Source organism: Schistocerca gregaria, chromosome 1, assembly GCF_023897955.1.
Source record: "Schistocerca gregaria isolate iqSchGreg1 chromosome 1, iqSchGreg1.2, whole genome shotgun sequence".
Taxonomy (NCBI): domain Eukaryota; kingdom Metazoa; phylum Arthropoda; class Insecta; order Orthoptera; family Acrididae; genus Schistocerca; species Schistocerca gregaria.
This window is the reverse complement of record NC_064920.1, coordinates 277,386,749-277,406,938: the sequence shown is the minus strand read 5'-3', so window position 1 is coordinate 277,406,938 and position 20,190 is coordinate 277,386,749. Positions and strand designations below refer to the sequence as shown.

The 20,190-nt window shown below is 37.5% G+C and overlaps 1 protein-coding gene across 5 annotated transcripts in view; it reads left to right on the top strand.

Annotated features, from left to right (window-relative positions):
* Positions 1-20,190, top strand: part of LOC126340742 (uncharacterized) — a 1,108,193-nt gene that overhangs the window by 1,060,141 nt on the left and 27,862 nt on the right. For all 5 annotated transcript variants that reach the window (XM_050001714.1, XM_050001719.1, XM_050001715.1 and 2 more), the window contains exons 6-8: positions 4,004-4,211; positions 6,175-6,322; positions 7,261-7,432. In XM_050001714.1, the coding sequence (XP_049857671.1) occupies positions 4,004-4,211; positions 6,175-6,322; positions 7,261-7,432 (528 nt within the window). The remainder of the gene's footprint in view (positions 1-4,003; positions 4,212-6,174; positions 6,323-7,260; positions 7,433-20,190) is intronic.

Below are 20,190 nucleotides of genomic sequence, written 5' to 3'. Positions count from 1 at the left end.
TACTGAATAGGATCATATAACTTCAAATATCAATTCGCATAAACGCTTCAGAAGTATTTTCTAGATCTAAGTTTGTACTACAGTAACGTAAAAGGTGAACAAAGTTGGTCACCCACTTTGCATATAGTTCTCTTGAGAGTGGCATGCCCTACTTTTCTAATCTTCACCCAACTATCCTTCTCTTTTTTCCCCAAGGTTAGAACTAATAGTTCTGAAAACTGGGATAGTTTCTTGTACTTAATTTCTTTGTATCATTAATACAAGAAGTTTACCTCCTGAAATTAGGCAGTGACCCTGCCATTCTGTTTTATGGTTTTAAAAATTGGAAATATTTTCTTTTATTATTCATTGTTATGTCCTCCTTCAAAAACATTTTACAATAACTCCAGCTATTTGGAAATGTTCAACTTGGACATACCATTTTGAATTCTGATGATAGAAGTTTTTTACCACTAGTACATTAGTTGACTGGGGGGGGGGGGGGGGGGGAGTGAACTGGTTAAGTAAAGTTTCTGATCTCTAGGTTGTACACCCTGTGTTAAATAGCAAAACACTCTCTAGTTTCTCATGAAGTAAATACACACGTTAATGGCTACCACTCAATGTATGCATCACAAAATTATTGTAATCCCAGATTTATGTCATCTACAAAATCTGGTTAAATATGTTTTGTTCAAATATGACATAGCTGCTTTCACAGGTAGCCCTGCCTCTGTTCAGACAGGATAGGCCTTAACAGGTCTAGAGTAGGAAGTGCTGGATGTGTGGATTGGGCAAGTCTTGCAGTAGGTCTGCCACAAGGGTATGAACCTATGGAGACAGGTTGGAAAAGGAAGTGGCATAGAGATGAACTAGGATGTTGTGTAGGTTGGGTGGGTAACGGAATGCCACTTAAGGAGTATGGGAAGGATCTGTGGTAAGATGTCCCTCATTTCAGAGCATGATGATAGATAATCAAAATCTTGGTGAAGAATATTGTTCAATTTTTTAAGTCCAGTGTGTTACTGGTTGAAAATGGGTGCTCCTTTGTAGGTGATTCTTGTGGTGGTAAGTGAGCCAGGGCTGCGAGAGGATAGGCTGCAGGAAATTTGTTTGCAGACTAGGTTTGGGATATAGTGCCTGTCTGATTCCACCTTTTCAAATATCCTTCAACAATGGAAAATGTTTTTTTGAAATTTCAAGATATGTTTATAAAGCATACTGCTTTGGAATGGCCAGCTCTGGGAGAAGGTGCACATAATGGATCCACTAATTTCCCACCTATCCATGCATCATGGGTGATATCATTCAGTGTATCTATAACAAAGTGACTGAAATGTGTTGGAGCTCCATTATGCACAAACCACATGCTTTCATATATTTTCAGGGGCGCATCCTGTAGCTAACCTGGAAATGTGTTCTGAATAGACATTTTAGGTAGCACCTATAAGATGAACTAGTAAAGCAGATGATCTTACCACAGACAGTTCAGAGTAGTACCAGTCCATGCATCAAACTGCAACTGGTGTCTAATTCAATTGTATGATGATAATGGAAAATCCAGGATGGAATGTGACAATATTGTGAAAAGGAAGTTGCTACTCACCATATAGCAGAGATGGTGAGTCGCAGATAGGCACAACAAAAAGACTGTCACAAATATAGCTTTTGGCCAGTAAAGCCTCTGTCAAAATTAGATGAAAAATGCACACATACATTCTCACATAAACACAACTCGCACACTGAGGTCTCAGTTGCCTGTGACTGCAATCCTGTGTGTGTGAGCTGCTCTTGTATGAGTGTATATGTGTATATTTGTCATTTATTTTTAATGAAGGCCTTACTGGCCCAAAGCTATATTTGTGACAGTTCTATTGTTGTGCCTATCTGCGACTCAGCATCTCTGTTATATGGTGAGTAGCAACTTTCCTTTTCACTATTTTGTTACATTCCATCGTGCATTTTCCATTGTTTGATTTTTGCCTGACGGCTTTTCTTCAATCCTAACCCAGTGCTGCTTTCCTTCATTACTATTTTCTAATGCATAACTATACTCAAATGTCCATCCTTCTTTATCTTCTTTCCTGTTTTTCTTTTGTCGCCTTACAAACCGCACTGCATGCTCCACTTAAGAGTCTCACTGTATCAACCACCATGGCTATGCACAATAGGCATCTAAAAGACTATGCTGATTGTTGATGCAGCATCTTATGTCCCACATCACTCCCGCTGATATCATTAATCCATGCCTTCAAATTGATCACTATACCATATCTTTGCTGTTATTTCCCACACTTTTCTGGTGCTACACGATCTTGTATCTCATCCTATGAACACTTTCAAACCTCCCACTCTTTCTCCGTTCTATCCCAGTTCGCACCCACTAATTTCAGCTCATTCAGTCACATCTGCCAACCCCTTTCTTCATACTTATCCACCCTCAGACCTGCTACCCATAGTAAGTGTGGCATCGGTTGCCTGAGACTGCAATCATGTGTGTGCAAGATGCATTTGCATGAGTGTGTATGTGTGTGTGTGTTGTCTAATTTTAACACATGCCTAACTGGCTGAAAGCTATATTTGTGTCAGTCTTTTTGTTGTGTCTGTATGCGATTGAGCATATCTTCTGTAAGGTGAGTAGCAACTTTCCTTTTCACAATATTGTACCATGACAATTTTCATCTGCCAACAATTGTCAGTCAGGGAAATGTGCTGTTCCATTTCTTCCAAATGTTGTCTCATCTCAAAATGAGACTGGACCATGGACCAGCAAATAGTGCAATAAATCACTGTTGGAAAGTAGTTGTATCATTGGTTAACAGCAGGTGAAAGTTGCTGTATAGATTGAATCTGACACAAATACGAGGGTTGGAACTTAATAATGGCAACTATTTATTTATTTATCTATTTATTTTTCTGTGCTGTTCATTTTTGGAACACAGCCTGCGACCAGCTTAGAGACAGAAGTGATGACACTTTCTGCAGGACCTGACCATCATTTTGCAGGACAATGCTCAAGCACATACAATGCAAGCTGTTAATGATTTGTTTGACTGATGGGGCTGTTAAGTGCTATGCCACCTACTGTGCTCCCCTGACTTAAGCCCTCGTGAGTTCAACTCGATTTCTAAACTGAAGGAAATACATCACAGCATTTGCTCCAGAACTGCTACATATTCATCTGGCAGTAGAGTGCGCCACTCAAACTGTCAACACAACTGGCACTGCTAAGAGTATCTTAAGACTTCCACATCGGTGAAATGGGTTATACACAATGCTGGTAACTACTTTGAAGGTCAGTAAAATTTTGAAACATGTATATATTTTGTATGAGATGAAAATAATAGTTGCCACTATTAAAGTTCCAACCCTTGTACTTGAAAGTACCATGAAATACCCTCTGTGTAGTACCGTAAGATGTATTATGACAAGAAGTTGTGTACTGATACTTGGCCTGATCCTCATCAGTAGCCTACAGAATGTGGTCCTTCTGTTATGTGTACAACTAGGTCTTGGTATATCTCCTTCCACTGTTCAAAGCACTACAGACTATGTCTCAGGAACATGATGGTAAGCAGCAGCAAATGTTGCATGACTGTGCTGCCTTCTGTCTGGAAACATATTGTGACACAGCTGTGCAACCTAACATACATTACCATTTTCAGCTTTACATAGGTTCACAGAATGACAAATGAAATTAGTCCAGCCTCTTTTCATGAAACATATTTATTAACTTGTAACTGAAAATATTTTGATTTAATCCCTGACTTATTTGATTATACAGGCTGTGTCAATATGTAAATGAAGTGTAAAGTAAACCTCTGAGCTTAATTTTTAGAGAAGTAAAAGGAGTAAAATATATCCTTTACATAAGAGCAGAGAGAATTTCCAATTTCTACACACACACAACTCTGTTCAGGGGAAAATGAATATTTCTGTACACATCAGCCGCCTTTTGAAATTTGCATTGTCTCCCAGTCAAATTTGTTATTGCTGCTAAAGGTTTCACTATTTCCTCTTACAGCTGTGTAAATACAGTGAAGAATGGGCCAAGCATCTTGCCCAGAAAGGTCACTCAGAACATCGACAAAACTCTGACTATGGAGAAAACATTTTCTGCAGTTGGTCATCTAGTGGAGCTCACAAAGTCACTGGGAGAGAGCCTGTTGATCATTGGTACAGTGAAATAAAGGATCATCCTTTTGGGAGAGAACCACGAGATTTAAAATCAGGTAATTATTCTGGAATGAATTTCATAAGAAGAAAAATTAAGAGTAACAACATGATTGTAGATTTGAGGGTCAGAGCACAATTGGCAGATTGAGTGTTTCTGTAGTATTTAAGTAATATTCAAAAGGACTCTGGAAACTTAATATTAGTTGTATGAGTTTATGAATTTTAAGTTTTGTTCAGCAAATGAAAAATATTTTAATTGTGTGTTTGTTGTAATAATGCATAGTGAATATATTATTCTTGAAATTGATACTGTAGATGTGAGTCCTCAGAATTAAAATGTATATACTAGTAAAATTTATATTTCAGTAATCTCATTCAGAAAAGTTATCTGAGGTAAAGCACACTCCCAAGGCTTAAAATTAGAGAGTTAACTGAGAAAAATGGATCATCAGGGAACCCACTCTTCTTTTTTTTGTCATCATTCTTCTGACTGGTTTGATGAGCCTGCTACAAATTCCTCTCCTGTGCAACCTCTTCATCTCAGAGTAGCACTTCCACCCTACATTCTCAATTGTTTGTTTTATGTATTCCAGTGTCTGTCTTCCTCTACAGTTTTTACCCTCTGGTACCATGGAAGTCATTCCCTTATGTCTTGACAGATATCCTATCATCCTTTCTCTTCTCCTTATCAGTGTTTTCCACATATTCCTTTCCTCTCTGATTTTGTGCAGAATCACCTCATCCCTTACCTTAACAGTCCACCTAATGTTCAACATTTGTCTGTAGCACCACATCTCAAATGCTTTGATTGTCTTCTGTTCCGGTTTTCCCACAGTCCATGTTTCACTACCACACAATGCTGTGCTCCAAACATACATTCTCAGGAATTTCTTCATCAAATTAAGAACTATGTTTGATAATAGTAGACTTTTCTTGGTGAGGGATGCCTTTTTGCCAGTGCTAGTCTGCTTTTGATGTCCTCCCTGCTCCGTCCATCATCAGTTATTTTGCTGGCTAGATTGCAGAATTCCTTACTTCATCTACTTCATGATCGGTTATCCTGATTTTAAGTTTCTCACTGTTCTCATTTCTGCTACTTCTCATTACTTTGGTTTTTCTTTGATTTATTCTCAATCCATATTCTGTACTTATTAGACTGTTTATTCCCTTCAGCAGATCATGTAATTCTTCCTCATTTTCAATGAGGATAGCAATGTCATCAGTGAATCATGTCCTTGATACCCTTTCACCTTAAATTTTAATCCCACTCTGGAACCTTTCTTTTATTTCCATAATTACTTCTTTGATGTACAGGTTGAATAGTAGGGGCAAAAGACTACGTCCCTGTATTATGCCCTTTTTAGTCAGAGCGCTTCATTCTTGGTCATCCAATGTTGTTATTCCCTCTTGGCTCTTGCACATATTGTATATCACATGTCTCTCGTTATTGCTTACCCAGATTTTTCTCAGAAGTTTGGCATCTTGCACCATTTTACATTATTGAACACTTTTTCTATGTTGATACATCCTATGAACTTGTCTTGATTCTTCTCTAGTTTTGCTTCCATTACCAACCACATCATCAGAATTGCCTCTCTGGTGCCTTAACATTTCCTTAAACGGAACTGATTGTCATCTAACACATCCTCAATTTTCTTTTTCATTCTTCTGTATATTATTCTTGTCAGCAACTTAGACACTTATGCTGTTGTTAAGTTGATTGTGCAAAAATTCTTGCACTTGTCAGCTCTTGCAGTCTTCAGAATTGTTTTGGTGATATATTTCCAAAAGTGAGATGGTATGTCACCAGACTCGTACATCCTATACAACAGCGTGAACAGGGATAAAATCAGTAAGGCTACATGTCATACAGATCACCTTTTACTTTCATTACATTACATTTTAAATTATTTTTATAATACATCTACTTTAAATGATATTATTTGTTTGTTTCTTAAAAGTAATTATCAGAGGTGATGTATGGTTCACGTGATTAAAAATATCTTTAAACATTTGCAGGGCACTTTAGCCAGGTTGTATGGAGAGACAGTGAGGAGCTAGGAGTAGCAGTGGCACGAAGTCGCAGTGGCCAAGTTTTTGTTGTTGCAAACTATTCACCACCAGGCAATTTCCTTGGAAGCTTTGCTGAAAATGTACCACCACTGGGGTATGTACCTAGTCAAACCTAGACATTATAATTCAGTAACTTCTGTTCATATAGCTGATAGTTTTAATGTTTCTGTTTATCATTTCCAATTAAAACAAACTTGAGCAATTTTTAGATTTACTTCATTTGAGTAGTTGGAGCTCTTCTATGATTCTGAGTGCTCAAGTTATGTTAAGTATGGGATATCCATATATTGGGATCAAGTAACAAAGTTGAGAATTACAGACATCATATATTGCAGCCTCATGAGTTCGGAGTATGCATTCCTTCTATGTGTGAGAGAAATTTTGTCTAGTTAAAGAAATATACCATATCATTTTCTATTAAATCCACAGTTCAGATTCAGACATACCTTAGGACAGGCACTATACATGACAAACAATATACTGAAGTCTGGGAAATTATATTAAAAATTACTCAAAACAGAAACAGAATTGGTGGCAATTCAAAAGGAATGGCAGTTCATGGAAGTTGAACATAATTGACTTGAGCATGAAGATTATTGTGAGAGAAGCAATGAATTTAAAATAAAAATTTTATTGTCTAAACTGACTAAGTCTGAGAACGATTTGCTTCTTAATGAAATCAGTTAATTATATCATGTCTCCAGTTGTTTGTGCAAGACATAGGCACTGAAATAGAATATGCTGAAATGTCATCCACTACAGGCTTTCCAATGGCAAGCAGACTGCAACTATAGATGAAGCCATAGGTGTAGACATTGAGCTACAGTCATCTAAGATACCATGCTTCTTTAGTTTCACGTCAAGGTATTCGTGTTAATAAAGCAGCTTTTTTGGTAGAACTATGTGCACGATTTTCCTTTTGAAGCACAAGTATTTCAGAAGCCTAGTGTGACAACTTCCATCTATGTAGTTTATATTTATAGTTGTGAGTAAAATATGAATTGAATACAGTTTTGAAATATTTATTTTCAGAGGATTCCCTAAGGACAAGGCTAAGAAGACTCCAGTAAAGTATGGTGCTGTGGTTAATGGATCTGCTGTTAATGGGAGTGCAAGTGATGAAGACTTCGCAGAGGAGGGTCTAAGGATCCATAATGAGTACAGAAGAAAGCATGGGGTACCTGATTTGAAATTAAGCAAAGAGGTATTTTATGGCACTTTGTCTTACTGATTACTGAAAGTCATATAAAATGTATGAGGGTTACTAAGTTCTTGTCAAATATGAGCAGCTCATCAAAAAAAGTAAGATTTACTTATGAATCATAGTGACAGTTGGCCAGTTAGCACTACCATTTTGCAGGCACATTACTCAGACTTTTGTTTTGGCAAGTAACTTACTGCATCTGTTTTTGTGATGAACCATGCACAAATGATGATGTATCAGTGAAAAAGAAGTACAGAATAAAAACAGCCACCATCTGTGAAATTTGGGCAATGAATTTTGGTTATTTTTATTTTTTTTATTTTACAAGTATTTTTAATGACTGATGCAGGCTGTCACTGCCAAAACTGTGAATTTATGGGACCAAAGTGGTTTTAAATTCTCAGTTCAGCTGAGATCAATATTCATTGTAAAATGTGGATAGCTGTCAAAAGATACTGAGGAAGCGGTAGAATCAGGAACTTGTGACAAGCTGAAGTTTTGTTTCAACCCACTGGTATGTTGGGATGGAGCAACTGGTAGTACACTATCCATGAAAGCATAAATCTGGGTTTGAACCCCTTGCAGCATTCAGTTTTAACTTATGATATACAGTAACTGCAGGAAACGATCTGCTTACAGTAAAAAAAAATTAATTCTCAAACAGACTTCAAATGTTTGCCATGATACTTGGTAAATTTCTACTGTAAAGTTATATTCTGTACTCTCCCCATTTGTCTACCCTGCACAGAATAATTTGAAGGTTATATGCAGTCATACAGTTATATTTTAATGTCATGCAATATAAAAAAAACAACTGAAACTCTAAGATGAAGGTCTAACATTGATAGATTGCGAATCTATTTCTGTCTCATCAGTGATAAAGGACATTTGAAACTACTATGTTTTTAGTCATCTACGGATTTTCAGAAAAATTTGTGTTTCTTTAATTAGATCAACACATTGAGAAAAATATGCTTAAAGAAAAGGAGAAATGAGATAGGTGGGGGAAAAACGAGAAAACTGTGCAGATTACATAAGAATTGTGTTTGTAGATGACTGTATAAAAAGATTTAGTTAATAGAAGACATTTGAAAAGCAAGAATTATAGGATTATTGTAAAATTTTTGATGAGTTTTGGAAGGAAATTTCCATTAATAATATGAGTTACATATGAAACAAGTGGATATTGGTTAGGTTGTAATCAAATTATTTACAATGTATGATTGTTGCTCCACAATAGAAGTAAAATTAATGTGATAATTCAGTCTCTCATAGATGTTAGTGATTATCGAGGCAATGCAATTCGGAGATGGGCAAACTTGTCCATCTTTAGGAAATAGTTCACTGGAGATCATTCTATTTTTGGGAATTATTCATTTTTACTTGTTCATTATTACTTTCTGTATCTAATTTTACATAAATTCCATGAAAAACATCATGTCACACAGTTATTGCCTCTACATGAAAAATTTATTGTTGATCTAATGGAGACAGGTTGTTCACTTAAATTTCCTTGGCTGACTGTGTTCTCAGAACACATCATATTAACCAGGTAATGTGACTGGCCGCTGACTGAAAGCCAGGCAGAGAGAGCCCATGATAAGCTGAACAGAAGTAAAAATTTTGCAACCTGTTTATGATCCAGCGTGAACAAACCCAATTACTTTCGACGGAAGATTATAGTCATAGCAAGTACAGTGTTTCAGTATGTTTACAGAAAATGAGCTATATTTGTATGGGCAATACTAGCATGAAATAACTGAAAGTAAACTATCACCTGTCAAACAAACATTAGTGTAAATTAACTACACATCAAAGTGTCATACTATGTGGGAAGTGAAGGTTTAGTCAGAAAATTAACAGCCTCCAACACAGGAGCTGAGAAACTGCATACTCAGATTAAAAGGTTTGTATCGTCAACTTTTGAAGATGTCTGTGACATAGCATGTCATTGCTTTGAAGACTTTTACAATCAAAAAATATAACCAGTTTCTGATAAGCCATCAGTTATTTGGAAAAGAGAACTTCTGAGGGAGCTCAGGCGACCACTAACAGATAAGGGTGAGACGTTATGAAAATCAACAAATCAGTAAGTTACCAGAGCATATTAATGTACTAAAAAGGTAAGCTTTACACACAATATTAAGAAAATGAAAGTTGCCACTCACCATATAGCAGAGAAATACTGAGTCAAAGATTGTTTGTTGTTGTGGTCTTCAGTCCTGAGACTGGTTTGAAGCAGCTCTCCATGCTACTCTATTCTGTGCAAGCTGCTTCATTTTCCAGTACGTACTGCAGCCTACATCCTTCTGAACTTGCTTAGTGTATTTATCTCTTGGTCTCCCTCTACGATTTTGCCCTCCACGCTGCCCTCCAGTACTAAATTGGTGATCCCTTGATGCCTCAGAACACGCCCTACCATTTGATGCCTTCTTCTAGTCAAGTTGTGCCACAAACTCCTCTTCTCCCCAATTCTATTCAGTACCTCCTCTTTAGTTACGTGATCTACCCATCTAATCTACAGCATTCTTCTGTAGCACCACATTTCAAAAGCTTCTATTCTCTTCTTGTCCAAAGTAGTTATCATCCATGTTTCACTTCCATACATGGCTACACTCCATACAAATACTTTCAGAAACTACATCTTGACACTTAAATCTATGCTCAATGTTAACAAATTTCTCTTCTTCAGAAACGCTTTTCTTGTCATTGCGAATCTACATTTTATATCTTCTCATCGGTTATTTTGCTCCCCAAGTAGCACAACTCCTTTACTACATTAAGTGTCTCATTTCCTAATGTAATTCCCTCAGCATCACCTGAGTTTACTTGACTACATTCCATTATCTTCATTTTGCTTTTGTACATGTTCATCTTATATCCTCCTCTCAAGACACTGTCCATTCCAATCAACTGCTCTTCTAAGTCCTATGCTGTCTCTGACAGAATTACAATGTCGTCAGCGAACCTTAAAGTTTTTATTTATTCTCCATGGATTTTAATACCTACTCCGAATTTTTCTTTTGTTTTCTTTACTGCTTGCTCAATATACGGATTGAATAACATCGGGGAGAGGCTACACCCCTGTCTCACTCCCTTCCCAATCACTGCTTCTCTTTCATGTCCCTCAGCTCTTATATCTGCCATGTGGTTTCTGTACAAATTGTAACTAGCCTTTTGCTCCCTGTTTTTTTTTTACCCCTTCCACCTTCTGAATTTGAAAGAGAGTATTCCAGTCAACATTGTCAAAAGCTTTCTCTAAACCTACAAATGCTAGAAACGCAGGTTTGCCTTTTCTAAATCTAGCTTCTAAGATAAGCCATAGGGTCAGTATTGCCTCACATGTTCCAACATTTCTAGAATCCAAACTGATCTTCCCCGAGGTCGGCTTGTACCAGTTTTTCCATTCGTCTGTAAAGAATTCGCATTAGTATTTTGCAGCCATGGCTTATTAAACTGATCGTTCGGTAATTTTCACATCTATCAACACCTGATTTCTTTGGGATTGGAATTATTATACTCTTCATGAAATCTGAGGGTATCTGGCCTGTCTCATACATTTTGCTCACCAGATGGTAGAGATTTGTCAGGACTGGCTCACCCAAGGCTGTCGGTAGTTCTAATGGAATGTTGTCTACTCCTGGGGCTTTGTTTCGCTTTGTCTTTCAGTGCTCTGCCAAACTCTTCACACAGTACCATATCTCACATTTCATCTTCATCTACATCCTCTTCCATTTCCATAATTTTGCCTTCAAGTACAACGCCCTTGTATAGACCCTCTATATACTCCTTCCATGTTTCTGCTTTCCCTTCTTTGCTTAGAATTGGGTTTTCATCTGAGCTCTTGATATTCATACAAGTGGTTCTGTTTTCTACAAAGGTCTCTTTAAATTTCCTGTAGGCAGTATCTATCTTACCCCTAGTGAGATAAGCCTCTACATCCTTACATTTGTCTTCTAGCCATCCCTGCTAAGCCATTTTGCACTTCCTGTCGATCTCATTTTTGAGACGTTTGTATTCCTTTTTGCCTGCTTCATTTACTGCATTTTTATATTTTCTCCTTTCATCAATTAAATTGAATATTTCTTCTGTTACCCAAGGATTTCTACTAGCCCTAATCTTTTTACCTAATTGATCCTCTGCTGCCTTCACTACTTCATCCCTCAAAGCTACCCATTCTTCTTCTACTGTATTTCTTTCCCCCATTCTTGTCAATTGTTCCCTTATGCTCTCCCTGAAACTCTGTACAACCTCTGCTCCTCAAATTCCCACCTTTTTGCAGTTTCTTCAGTTTTAATCTACAGTTCATAACCAATAGATTGTGGTCAGAGTCCACATCTGCCCCTGGAAATGTCTTACAACTTCAAACCTGGTTTCTAAATCTCTGTCTTACCATTATATAATCTATCTGATACCTTTTAGTATCTCCAGGGTTCTTCCACGTATACAACCTTCTTTCATGATTCTTGAAGCAAGTGTTAGCTATGATTAAGTTATGCTCTGTGCAAAATTCTACTGGGTGGCTTCCTCTTTCATTTCTTACCTCCAGTCCATATTCACCTACTATGTTTCCTTCTCTTCCTTTTCCTACTATTGAATTCCAGTCACCCATGACTATTAAGAAGTCAAAGATATGCACAATGAAATGACTGTCACAAATAAGCTTTCAGCCAGCAAGGCCTTCATCAAAAATAGAATGCTTATTTCTAATAAAAAAGGAGTTCCTTTGAACAATTTAATGTGAGTGACAAGTTCTTCAAGACAGATTTTCCACAGTGGCATGTAAATGAGGATGTCAATGCTCTGCACCTAGTTACTAAACTAGATGTTTTAATTATGTGATTGAAATTGGCATCAACTTCATGCAACACTGTAACAAATAATTCACAAAAAGGGAAAGGAGGCTAGATGTACTTAAGGTTGTGCTAGAGTATCCCAATAAGGTTCCAGGCAAAAAATGACCCATTAATGAAGAATGACTATTTTCATATGAAAATATGATTTACTCATCATATCTGCCTCAGTCACTTAGTAAACAATAGATTTATATCTTGTATTATTAAAGTTAACCAATAGAGTATTAATAACCAAGTTGAAAGTAATACTTATTTAAAGTCATTACTGCCATTAGACTTATTATTTATTTATTTTTATTTTATTTTATTTTTTATTTGCAGTGTTACATTTACACAATTATGATTTCAGCTTAAATTGCCATTATCAAGGCGTTTTAATGTTATACAGTGCCTAAGATGGCATACTTTCATATTTAAAATACACTATTAGACACATTGTCTAAGGTCAATATTTCTCATAAAATTCTACTGCTATGTTTTATCACTGAGTGTACATCACTGAGTATACCATCTTGGCTGAATGACAGTTGGCTAAGTGTCAAATTGTCTTGGTCAAAGATATTTCTGCTTGTAACAGGAAATTACTGTTTGTAACAGGAATTTCTTTGACAAAGACATTTTGACTCTTTGCCAACTGTCCTTCAGTCAAGATGGTATACTTAGTGATAAATCTTAGCAGTAGGATTTTACCAGAAATATTGACCTTTATACAACAGTGTGCCATCTTAAGAGCTATACAGCATAACACTTGATAATGGCATTTTAAGCCGAAATCATGATCGTGCCCAAAAAAATAAAATAAAAACTCTAATGGCGGTACTGACTTGAAAGAAATATATTATGACTGTGGTCCCACATTATGAAAAATTATTGAAAGTAATAGTTTCTTTACTAAAAAGATGCTAGTCAACAATATCTCTTAGATACAAACTAAATACAGTTTTATGGTATTCTACGGTTTTTCAAATGGAAAAACATTGCTTCCTTTTCTACTACTGAGATAAAATTAGAAACAACTCATTTTTTTGTGCGAAGTAATCACACTACAGGTAGCACAAGGAAGCAGTCAAACTTGAAAAATAAGAACCTTCCTAAATATCCTGTTTTATTTTTGGAAGAAATAGGAAAATCATTCGTTTTATGTAAACTTCCTTACACTATAATCTGAAAATAGTTACAAACTACTTTAGAAACTAGACTTTATATCAAGCAGATGAAATCTAAAAAGAATATACGAGTAAAAATTATAAAAAAACACTTGCCGTGATGTAGGTATGTGTTCAACAGCTGATCAAAATGATAGAGATAAATAGATTTGATTGTTGCTGCCAGAAAAAATGTATACATTAGATACAACTTAATATTTGTATAAGTTATATAATTACAAAAAGTTTAAATGGATCATGGAATGTGTGACTACTTAAAAAAGAAAGAGACTGAGGTGGGAGCAAGACGGGCTACAAGTGTTCGAGGAATGAGATCAGCCATGCCTGAAGTGAGCAATGAATGACCATTTCATAGAAGTCATTCCTCGGTCCTTCTCTTCACTTTAGTGAACCATTCCTTTGGACCCATTCATTTGTGAACAACCCACCTCTAGAGCAAGTACTTGTCAAACACTTCTGCCTTGGCTTATATATCTGCCCTTACAGAAATTTTTTGCAAAATTCATAACATCTCTCTCTCTCTCTCTCTCTCTCTCTCTCTCTCTCTCTCTCTCTCTCTCTCTCTCTCACACACACACACACACACACACACACACACACACACACACACACACACAAAATATCGTGATTCTGTTTTCACCCAATTGAACTATGAAAAAGTAATTACTAAATTGCATGTAGTCTTTTTTTTTATAGATATATTAATTACAGCCCCCCCATGAACCATGGACCTTGCCGTTGGTGGGGAGGCTTGCGTGCCTCAGTGATACAGATGGCCGTACCGTAGGTGCAACCACAACGGAGGGGTATCTGTTGAGAGGCCAGACAAACGTGTGGTTCCTGAAAAGGGGCAGCAGCCTTTTCAGTAGTTGCAGGGGCAACAGTCTGGATGATTGACTGATCTGGCCTTGCAACATTAACCAAAACGGCCTTGCTGTGCTGGTACTGCGAATGGCTGAAAGCAAGGGGAAACTACAGCCGTAATTTTTCCCGGGGACATGCAGCTTTACTGTATGATTAAATGATGATGACGTCCACTTGGGTAAAATATTCCGGAGGTAAAATAATCCCCCATTCAGATCTCTGGGCAGGGACTACTCAGGAGGATGTCATTATCAGGAGAAAGAAAACTGGCGTTCTACAGATCGGAGCGTGGAATGTCAGATCCCTTAATCGGGCAGGTAGGTTCGAAAATTTAAAAAGGGAAATTGATAGGTTAAAGTTAGATATCGTGGGAATTAGTGAAGTTCGGTGGCAGGAGGAACAAGACTTTTGGTCAGGTGAATACAGAGTTATAAATACAAAATCAAATAGGGGTAGTGCAGGAGTAGGTTTAATAATGAATAAAAAAAAATAGGAGTGCGGTTAAGCTACTACAAACAGCATAGTGAACACATTATTGTGGCCAAGATAGATACGAAGCCCACACCTACTGCAGTAGTACAAGTTTATATACCAACTAGCTCTGCAGATGATGAAGAAATTGATGAAATGTATGATGAGATAAAAGAAATTATTCAGGTAGTGAAGGGAGACGAAAATTTAATAGTCATGGGTGACTGGAATTCATCATTAGGAAAAGGGAGAGAAGGAAACATAGTAGGTGATTATGGATTGGGGCTAAGAAATGAAAGAGGAAGCCGTCTGGTAGAATTTTGCACAGAGCATAACTTAATCATAGCTAACACTTGGTTCAAGAATCATAAAAGAAGGTTGTATACATGAAAGAATCCTGGAGATACTAAAAGGTATCAGAAAGATTATATAATGGTAAGACAGAGATTTAGGAATCAGGTTTTAAATTGTAGGGCATTTCCAGGGGCAGATGTGGACTCTGACCACAATCTATTGGTTATGACCTGTAGGTTAAAACTGAAGAAACTGCAAAAAGGTGGGAATTTAAGGACATGGGATCTGGATGAGCTGAAAGAACCAGAGGTTGTACAGAGTTTCAAGGAGAGCATAAGGGAACAATTGACAGCAATGGGGGAAAGAAACACAGAAGAAGAAGAATGGGTAGCTCTGAGGGATGAAGTAGTGCAGGCAGCAGAGGATAAAGTAGGTAAAAAGATGAGGGCTGCTAGAAATCCTTGGGTAACAGAAGAAATATTGAATTTAATTGATGAAAGGAGAAAATATGAAAATGCGGTAAATGAAGCAGGCAAAAAGGAATACAAACATCTCAAAAATGAGATCGACAGGAAGTGCAAAATGGCTAAGCAGGGATGCCTAGAGGACAAATGTAAGGATGTAGAAGCTTATCTCACTAGGGGTAAAATAGATACTGCCTACAGGAAAATTAAAGAGACCTTTGGAGAGAAGAGAAACACGTGTATGAATTTCAAGAGCTCAGATGGCAACCCATTTCTAAGCAAAGAAGCGAAGGCAGAAAGGTGGAAGGAGTATATAGAAGGTTCATACAAGGGCGATGTACTTGAGGACAATATTATGGAAATGGAAGAGGATGTAGATGAAGACGAAATGGGAGGTAAGATACTGCGTGAAGAGTTTGACAGAGCACTGAAAAACCTGAGTCGAAACAAGGCCCATGGAGTAGACAACATTCCATTAGAACTACTGACGTCCTTGGGAGAGCCAGTCATGACAAAACTCTGCCAGCTGGTGAGCAAGATGTATGAGACAGATGAAATACCCTCAGACTTCAAGAAGAATATAATAATTCCAATCCCAAAGAAAGCAGGTGCTGACAGATGTGAAAATTACCGAACTATCAGTTTAATAAGTCACAGCTGCAAAATACTAATGCGAATTCTTTACAGACGAATGGAAAAACTGGTAGATGCTGACCTCGGGGAGGATCAGTTTGGATTCCGTAGAAATGTTGGAACACGTGAGTCAATACTGACCTTACGACTTATCTTAGAAGAAAGATTAAGAAAAGGCAAACCTACGTTTCTAGCATTTGTAGACTTAGAGAAAGCTTTTGACAATGTTGACTGGAATACTCTCTTTCCAATTCTAAAGTTGGCAGGGGTAAAATACAGGGAGCGAAAGGCTATTTACAATTTGTACAGAAACCAGATGGCAGTTGTAAGAGTCGAGGGGCATGAAATGGAAGCAATGGTTGGGAAAGGAGTGAGACAGGGTTGTAGCCTCTCCCCGATGTTATTCAATCTGTATATTGAGCAAGCAATAAAGGAAACAAAAGAAAAATTTGGAGTAGGTATTAAAATTCATGGAGAAGAAGTAAAAACTTTGAGGTTCGCCGATGACATTGTAATTCTGTCAGAGACGGCAAAGGACTTGGAAGAGCAGTTGAACGGAATGCACAGTGTCTTGAAAAGAGGATATAAGATGAACATCAACAAAAGCAAAACGAGGATAATGGAATGTAGTCAAATTAAATCGGGTGATGCTGAGGAATTAGATTAGCAAATGAGACACTTAAAGTAGTAAATGAGTTTTGCTATTTGGGGAGCAAAATAACTGATGATGGTCGAAGTAGAGAGGATATAAAATGTAGACTGGCAATGGCAAGGAAAGCATTTCTGAAGAAGAGAAATTTGTTAACATCGAATATAGATTTATGTATCAGGAAGTCGTTTCTGAAAGTATTTGTATGGAGTGTAGCCATGTATGGAAGTGAAACATGGACAATAACTAGTTTGGACAAGAAGAGAATAGAAGCTTTCGAAATGTGGTGCTACAGAAGAATGCTGAAGATTAGATGGGTAGATCACGTAACTAATGAGGAGGTATTGAATAGGATTGGGGAGAAGAGAAGTTCGTGGCACAACTTGACCAGAAGAAGGAATCAGTTGGTAGGACATGTTTTGAGGCATCAAGGGATCACAAATTTAGCACCGGAGGGCAGCGTGGAGGGTAAAAATCGTAGAGGGAGACCAAGAGATGAATACACTAAGCAGATTCAGAAGGGTGTAGGTTGCAGTAGTTACTGGGAGATGAAGCAGCTTGCACAGGATAGAGTAGCATGGAGAGCTGCATCAAACCAGTCTCAGGACTGAAGAGAACAACAACAACATTAATTACAGAAGTACCAAGCCCACTTCTTCAAATAGAACTATGATAATTTCTGCTGCCAGTACTGTAGTTTCCGTCTACAAAATTTGATTAGAAATTGAAGTATTTAGATCTTAAGACTGATTAGTTTGGAATATAAACCTGATAGCTGTCTTTTACAGATGTTTGTCTTGTTATATAGAACAAATGTGTCAGGCTGATGGTGCACTCCAGCTGAATGCAGCTAAGAGAATCTACTTAAAAGCAGAATAGTGGAGAAAAGTTTAACTTATAATTAATAATAATCACACTTGGCTAGAAGTGTTTGCTCAAACACACCAATTGGAATGCACTGGGCATGGCATCTAAGGACGATTCACGAGTTAGCTATGGTACCAGTTCTGATCTAGTTTCTGTCAGAATCTTGAAAGAAATGTGCACATCAAAAACTGAATCAATTTGTAAAACAGGGAATTTAGTTACAAAGATAGTTTACATGTCTTGAGCTTAATGTATAGATACACTCTTATATGATCAAAATCAACAAAAACTCTGTCCAAACAGACCTCAGAAGACCCAACCACTGTGTCATTGTCTGACAATAGGCATCACTGAATGCAAATATGGAGGTACATATGGTCAGCACCCTACTCTTCTGGCCAGTGTCAGTTTTTGTGACCAGAGCCACCACTTTTCTAACAGGTAGTTCCTTAGTTGTCCTCACAAGGGTAAAATCAACAAAAAGGAAATAACAAAAGTTTGAGGTTGATTTGATTCCTCAAAATTTCATTTATGTCATAAAGTGCTTGAAATGCCCACCATTTAGTCTCTTCTGGAGTACACCTTTGCAGTTGCTGATGCAATGACTTCTGGATAGACTTCTTCTATATTACTGTACATGCTTCAACAGTATGATGATGAGCACGGATTTAGTCTTTGAGTTTACCCTACAGAAAGAAGTCTAGAGGTGTCAAATCAGGCAAATGTGCTATCCAACCGATGATGTCTTCACTTCATATCTGTTTACAATGAAAGAACTATGAGAGTACTTTCCCAGCCAGAAGCAGTGAGCTGAGCACTCATCATGTTGGTACCATGTACATCTATGTGTGTAAAATAGTACTCCATCTATGAGACGTGCTAGCACTTCTGTAAGAAATGGTATCTTCTGCTTATAAAGATTTCTTTAATGGAGTAATGAGCAATCATGTAGTCTCCAATGATCCTGCACCAAACATTCACACTCCGCTATCTCTGATGTTCAACCTGTGGTTTCCCAGTGGCTCAATAAAGCATATTTCTTACACTCATCTTTCCATGATTTACAAAGGTAGCTTCTTTGGTAAGGTGAATTCTTTGTAAAAAGAACCTAATGTCCTGAAGCCACATCAAAACTGAGCTACTGAATTACATGTCTGTTCTGGAATTGCCCTGGTTAATCTGCACACAAAATGTGAACAGTGACTTATTCCAGAGGCATTTTCAATTCCTATAGTGTTAACACTGGAATATGAGCAATAGGCTTCAGAAGATTGTGATGATTTTAATCTTCTTTAGATAACTTTTACAAGGATGTTGGGTATTTTGTTCACTCCACTCATTACAGGCTTTCCACTTGTGCTCCAATAACAGTTTTGCGTATCTGCTGACTTCTTGTTGACACTTTCTGTTGGGATACCTTTGTGCATACAATTTAGTATTCTCTTTGCATTCCTTCTGCATTATCCATAACAAAGTTGCATATAGTGTTCCCTTTGGTTTGTGATTGATATTTACTTTTTTTAAACTAATGATCACCTACCATGTATGATTAACACAGAAAGAAGAAAAGCTACATCAACTCTGTGTCCCTTTTATTCTCGTATCATGGCAGTGCAACACTCTGTTTTCTCTTTATCTGAGGTAACATATTTCCTTATTTGGGTATGAAATTGCAAACTTTCAAATGTGTTGGTCTCATCTTTTGTGATGGTATGCAACTCTCACTGGGTTCAACAGCTTGCGGTAGTATACAGCATTGATCGTGCATCGCTCGTGCAAAAAATCATTGAGCGTACTGCCTGCCAGTCAGAGAAAACTGGTAATAGTTGAGTCTTGGTTTTTACTGTGGCTGTCTTCCCTTTCATCCACACAATGTCTTGTTTTGGCTTTATAGTGTAGTGGAGGCCCAAATTTCATTGCAGATAATGATATGACTCAGAAATGCATTCACTTCTTTTGCAGACCTTGCTGTAAGCATCTGACAGACCTCCAAATGTCTCACCACATGACCTGCAACCAAATGACAAGGGACCCATCTGGCACAAATTTACAGAACTTTGTGGTTTTTTACTTATTTTCATTTTCTTGTTGTTGGCTGCAGTTTGCCATGTCTAGGGCGTAGTCTCTTGAGGCTGAAATGTTTCAACTTTGTGAGTTCCAAATGACTAGATAAATAATAAGTAAACCTGTTGCATTATCTCTGTTTGCACTTCTTTCTATTGTGTCACAGTCTTCAATATGACACTGACTTTACAATCCCCACTTCCATAAAACAGAAAATTTCATTGTTATTGCCAAAAATAAAAGCACATCCGATTCCATCAGAGGCAAGCCCACCACACTAACTTGTCCTGTGGTAGTACCAATATTCTACATCTACATCTACATCCATACTCCGCAAGCCACCCAACGGTGTGTGGCGGAGGGCACTTTACGTGCCACAGTCATTACCTCCCCTTCTGCTCCAGTCGCGTATGGTTCGCGGGAAGAACGA